This window comes from Pteropus vampyrus, unplaced genomic scaffold (genome assembly GCF_000151845.1).
Source record: "Pteropus vampyrus isolate Shadow unplaced genomic scaffold, Pvam_2.0 Scaffold1000006139, whole genome shotgun sequence".
In the NCBI taxonomy this organism is placed as follows: domain Eukaryota; kingdom Metazoa; phylum Chordata; class Mammalia; order Chiroptera; family Pteropodidae; genus Pteropus; species Pteropus vampyrus.
Window position 1 is genome coordinate 1 of NW_011920541.1, and position 6765 is coordinate 6765.

At 37.8% G+C, this 6765-nt stretch overlaps 1 gene segment (V, D, J or C); it reads left to right on the forward strand.

The window, feature by feature from the left end:
- The first annotated feature begins 5744 nt into the window (after nucleotides 1-5744).
- On the forward strand, nucleotides 5745-6610 carry LOC111735737. The segment is given in 2 exon segments: nucleotides 5745-5879; nucleotides 6054-6610. Coding segments are annotated over 2 exon segments (435 nt in total).
- Nucleotides 6611-6765: the final 155 nt, after the last annotated feature.

A 6765-nucleotide genomic window follows, 5' to 3' on the forward strand; every position in this document is an offset into this window, starting at 1 on the left:
AGTTCCTAGAACAGTCTTGTTTCGGTGCTTCTTGGAATACTTTTTAGGGTTAGAAACTGCATCATCAGTCCCCAGTGACATCGTTCGTGTTCGTTTTCCTCTTTCCAAGCAGGTGTGAGAGGAATGAACGTGGAGCAGAGTCCATCGCTGAGTCTCCAGGAGGGAACCAATTCTACTCTGAGGTGCAATTTTTCTACCACGGTGACATTTATGCAGTGGTTCCGACAGAATCCTGGAGGCGGCCTCACCAGTCTGTTTTTCATGAGTTCAGGAACGAAGCAAAATGGAAGGTTAAGCTCCACCTTGAATACTAAGGAACTGCATAGTACCCTGTTCATCACAGCCTCCCAAGTGCAGGACTCAGCCACCTACCTCTGTGCAGGGGACGCACAGTGCTCCCAGGCGATCTGCAGCCTATACCCAAACTACAGCTGGGCCTGCAGCCCCACCCTTCCCACGGGGCAGGCATGTTGCTGGCACAGTTGCCTTTGCACAGTAAATTTATTGCAATAAAGCGTGTCCAAGAGTTAATAGAATACTCAAAAGTTTAGAGATTCATGCTTTGAAAATTGCTGCAACATTGGAAAGCAAATATTCATAGGCTTAGAAATACAAATTAAATAGAAAAATAATAGCTTCAATAAAAAAATGTCATTTGCATGTGCAGTTTGAACTAATTCAGCAAACTCAGTATTAACATAGAAGATAGTTAAATTAATTTTCCTTGTAATTAAAAAGACAGTGATAGCATACATAAACAAGCATTCTGCATTATTATATACAAGTCATGAAAGCACTTTTAGTTTCTTAGAAGTCCTCTGCTATTACAGAAAATGTCAGAGAAAACATTAAAATGTTGCTGTATAAATTTACATTTAAAATTAAATCTGATTGCTATGAAGAATTAAATCTTTTATAGAAAAATTGTTCCACTAGTGACATCAGCTCTAGATTCACTAGAATTTATATTTTAAATTCATTTATCAACTATTTATGCTAATGTTGCCACACCATAGAAAATACTCTTAAGAGCTCCAAGATCAGTTCCAACAACAGAAATAGCCATCTCAAAATTAAAAATTATGAAATATTCTGTTTGCAGTATTTTTATTAACAACAACTGACATTGCTTTCAATTATATTGATTGAAATGTGATACAGAATGTATAAATGTAAAAAATAACTCACTAAATTAATTTTTAGAAAATCTTATTATTGTCAGGATCCCACACTAATAAAGTATTTTTTGTTATTGAATTGTTAAAAGTATGACCTCAAAATATTTTTTGCAAATTGTAATTTTATTTTGTTTCTTATGTATCATTGTAAATCCCATCGTGTTTTCTAAGTAAGAAAATATTTTTTAAAAGAGAGCTCTATATTTTATTACATAATATCACTTTTTCTTTTTCCTGCCCCAAATTTTCATTTTGTACTGAGTCCCAAAAATTATAGTAGTCAGTCTGGCTGTGAGTTTTCGACACTGGAGTTGATCTTGGGAGGAGGGAGCTAGAAGCCAGAAAGCAATCAGGCTGTTTGAGAAAGCAGTTTTTTCCTCTACGTATGACTGAACTCATGCACCTCCTCCAGGTTCTACAAGTTGCTGAGTTTTCTTCTTACAAGAGAGATATGATATGTTACAGATATACATATAAGAAATGAATTTCCAGAAAGAAACGTTCTGTTTCCCCAGGACTCAGCCATAGAGTCCACCCCCATTGCACTGCCTGTGATGATCCTTACACTCAGTGGTGAAGTCCTATTCCATTCCATTTTTCTAGGGACTTAGGTTCTCCTTGATCCATCACTGATCCTATAGGAGAAATGAAAACCCAGACAGAAACTCATCCTGAGGACCCCAACTCTGTCACTGAAGAGGGCTCAGGGTTGGTTGGGGGCTACCGTAGACATACCTGACTGCATGAGGCTGTGAAAATGGTCTTGGTGTTCCATGATGCAGGACAAGTTCTCCCAGGTCTCACACCACTCATATTGTACAGAACCAGTCCTCAATAAATCTTTCCTTTGTTAAATTGTAAAAAAGAATTTTAGAGCCAGAAGAGCCCTTAGAAACTTTTTAGTCAAATTTCATTTTACAAAACAGAAGCTAAATCCAAGATGCCAGTATGAAATAATAAGATAGTAACTGAGCTGGGAGTAGAAAGAAACTGGATCTCATTAATCCCTCTTCAGGATTCTTGTCCCTGCTTTCTTCCTGCGGAACCATCCTGCTGAGCAAAGAGAGCTAGTTAATGCAAGCCCCTTCACTTAGATCTCCTGCAGGACCATCCTGCTGAGCAAAGAGAGCTAGTTAATGCAAGCCCCTTCACTTAGATCTCTGCAGTTTGAGTTTGTGAAAGCTGTGGCCTAACATTTTGACCGCTGAAATGAAGCATTCTAATTGATGTAAATGTTTGACCCTTTGGGCAGGAAAGAAGACAGGCTGAGCCATCGTCATTACCCGCAAACCAAGTCCATCACGCACTGGCTTGTAAGAGTAAGCCAACAGGTATAGTGCCACCTACTAACACCCTCATGTATTTCTAAAGGTTTTTCTAGAAATTGCAAATATGTTTATTATCCCAGGCAGACATTTCTGAAAGCCAGCACATGAGTAGAGACCATCACTATCACGTTGTTGTAAAGAAATGATTATTGGACTGTGGAGCCCAAGGGGAATATCGTCGTCATGCAGCTGGCAGTCCATGGAGATACTAGAAGAAGCCTCTCCAGATCGACACTTTGATGATGAGTCACGTGATAGCCAATGAAATAATCTTGGGGCTGCAAATTTTGTCCAGGGCTTCACTATACCTGTGCTAGTCTTAATATGTGGAATACTCTGCTGAACAGAGTATAGTTAAATGATCATATTCCATTCTGGATCCGTAACTCAAGAGGGCAAATGTTGATCTGAAGTGTCTGGTCTCTAAGAAGAGGGAATTTACTCGATGTAAGATTTGGGAGTTCTAACTTATGGAAGATGAATGAGAGAATAGAGGAAGATCTTTAGAATGGAGAAATTTTATGTACGTAAAACACATTTATATTTACATGTTGATACTTATATGTTGATTTGTAATTCTTCATTATATCTGAAGAATCCTTAAATCCTTAAGGGTGTGAAATGAGGATGGGGGATTATGCTTATTCTCCATAACTGGAGAGGATAAGTGAGTACAAATCACAGGAAAGGGGCTTTCACATATGGAAATGAGGTGGTCTTGGTTTGCCAGGGACCATTTCTCATGTTCAATTCTTTAGAGCCAGTTTCTATTTGTAGTATTTCCCTAGCAGACACAGGCAATATTCAGCCTTCCCTAGATTTTTTTTCTTACAGAGGTAATTGGAAAATAGGAAGTTATTAAAGGAGATGAAAAAGAGTTTTTGACAGAGGGAGATAATTCTAGAAGTTTATAGGACTGAGAAATTTTATCATGTCTATGGAAAAGAACACTGTAGCCGAGTTTGGGAGTAAAATGATCAAGTCGGGACTTGAGTCAGCCAGCACTAGCAAAGGCAGCAGAAATCCATGCCAGGTGAGTTGGCTTATACTTCAGAGGCAATTCCACTAAGAATGTGAGTTAGTCACTGCATTTAGGACATGCCATACCTTTGATATCAGAAAATAAAAATACCTGTTGAACAAATTGACATATAGGTACTTTTTCTGAAACTGCAGCTTGATATTTTCTGACAATTCCTAATCTTTCAATACTCTGCTGTATATAATACACATAACAATGGCAATAGATTTCTTAAAGCACATCAGATTTCTCTTTGCAAATCAACACAATTATGGGTCAGACTGTTTCCCGTCTCATGGAAGTTCCCGTCCCTGTTTTTTTATCATTAAGATTCAATCCTTTACCTCTTGTCACAGTCAACTCTACTGAAGGAAGTTTGCACATTCTGACTCTTGGTAGGTACTGTCAGTTCTCTGGGAATAGCAAGGTCAAGGGCAAGACCAGCTTAGAGGAGCAGAGTCTGAAATAATAGGTATTTAAAATATCAAATGATCTTCTCGCTTACAAGTTTCCTTTAGAAAGAGTATTCCTCCATAACTGATAAATGTAGATGTATATTTTGGTTGAAAGAAAAGATTTTATATTTTCTTTGTATAAAAGACCTAGTCTAACACGGACTAGTGGAACAGAATTGGGAGTCCAGAAGTAAATCCATATTTATATGGGCAAATAATTTTCGACAAAAAAGACAAAAACATACGGTGGAGAAAGGAAAACCTCTTCAATAAATGGTGCTGAGAAAACTGGAAAGCAACCTGCAAAAGAATAAAACTAGACTGTTGTCTATCACCACCCACCAAATTAACTCAAAATGGATTAAGGATCTGAATATAAGACCTGAAACAATAAAATGCATAGAAGAAAACATAGGAATGATACTCAAAGATCTTGGACTTAAAGAGGATGTTATGAATGTGATCTCAAAGGCAAGGAAAGTAAAAGCAAAAATAAACGAATGAGACTACATCAAACTAAAAAGCTTGTGCTCAGCAAAAGAAAGCAACAACAAGGTAAAGAGACAACCATCCAAATGGGAAAACAGATTTGCAAGCAATGCCTCCAATAAGGGCCTAATATCCAAAATATACAAAGAACTCATAGGACTCAATAACAACAAAAAAAGCAAAGGACCCAATCAAAAAATGGGCAGAGGATCTGAACAGACACTTCTCCCTAGAGGACATACAAATGGCCAACAAATATATGAAATGATGCTCAACATTGCTAGCTATTAGGGAAATGTAAATCAAAACCGCAATGAGATACCATCTCACACCTGTTAGAATAGCTATAATCAACAGGACAAGTAATAACAAATGTTGGAGAGGATGTAGAGAAATAGGAACCCTCATACACTGCTGGAGGGACTGCAAATTGGTACAGCCACTATGGAAAACAGTATGGAGGTTCAAAAAACTAAGAATTGATCTACCATATGATTCAGCAATCCCTCTACTGGGTATTTGCCCCAAAGACTTGAAAACTTATATCTGTAAAGATATTTGCACACTGATGTTCATAACAGCGTTATTCACAGTGGCCAGGACATAGAAGCAACCAAAGTGTCCTACAATAGATGATTGGCTAAAAAACTGTGGTACATATATTACTCAGCCATAAAAAGAGATGAAATTCTGCCATTTACAACAATATGGATGGACCTTGAAATAATCATATTAAGCAAAATAAGCCAGACAGAAAATGTTGATAATCACGTGATATCACTTATATGTGGGATATAAACCTAAAAACAACAAATGAACAGGGCAAAGAAACAGAGACTCATGATCATGGACAATGGACTAGTGGTTACCAGTGGGAAGGGTGGAGGGGGGAGGGGGAAAAATATAAAATGTTAAAAAAAAAGAGACCTAGTCTACTATTGAATAAATAGCAACAGCATCTGCCTCTTTCCAACATGTAAATCATGACTCAGTAGAAGACAGAGACAGAAATCGTGATCTCGACATCTAAATTAATCTCTGATCTAAGACTTTGTTTGACCTATTGCTGCTTTTTTGTGTCTGAGCCCCTCATAGGCACAGGGTAAGAGAACATTGAACCAGCAAGTTCAGTAGTTATTGATTTGACCACAAGATGGTAGTGCTCCTCTGCTAATGCAGAATATGTGGATTCTGAATGAGTCATCTGTGGCAGAAGAAGAGCCTTTTTCCTGTTGGCTGGGCAGAGAATGTGAAAAACCCCATGTTTGTTAGAGAAAAGAAGGACAGCCTGATAACAGAAGTAGCTCAATTGGCTGAAGATTATAAGTGTATAATTGATCTCAATTAGGAAGAATGCTGAAGATATCCGTTGGAGCTTTATTTTTGTTCTTGTGGCTGCAACTGGACTGTGAGTTGAGAGTTTATGGGAAACAGGGTATATTAGTGGATTTTCTTTAGAAGCCAAGGAAGAGACTAGCTTTATTCAGGTTCCTTCCAGTTACTATAGAAGAGGAAAAGTATATTCTGGACAGTAATAATCTGGCATACTTTCATCTTTCTCTGACTTTTTCTTTCTGCATAGGGGTCATCCGAGGAGAGAAAGTGGATCAGCGTCCTTCTACCCTGAGTGTCCAGGAGGGAGACAGTTCTGTTATCAACTGTACTTATTCAGACAGTGCTTCAGTATACTTCCTTTGGTATAAGCAAGAAGCTGGAAAAGGTCCTCAGCTCATTATAGATATTCATTCATATAAGAACGAAAACAAAGATGGAAGATTCACTGTTTCACTGAGGAAGGCGGACAAACAGTTCTCCCTGCGCATCGAAGCCACCCAGCCTGGAGACTCAGCTGTCTACTTCTGCTCAGCAAGTCCACAGTGCTTCTCAGGCACCTGCAAGCTGTGCACAATCCTGGGAGTGGAGCAGCCCCCTTCTTTGAAGGGACAGACCTTTGTCAGATAGTGTTTGTCTGCAAGTGGAAACGAATGTGTTGTCTGTTAAAAACGCATAATAAGAAGGTTAGGTTTAAGGTGACCCAGAAAGAATGTTTTGTCAGTTGACTGTTTAGTGGATTTTTGAAATTTAGACTTTGAAAATGACTTTACATTTGCTAGTCAGGCTCTTTACATATAATTAAATTCTGAGTATTTCTATTACGAATGAGATTTTAAATCTTGTCTTTCAAATTTTTCTTGTTATTTTTTGCCCAATTATAAAGCAGTACATGCTAAATATAGAAAATATATAAAATATAAATATGTAAAATTGATAATTATACAGCCAGTTAATTGATT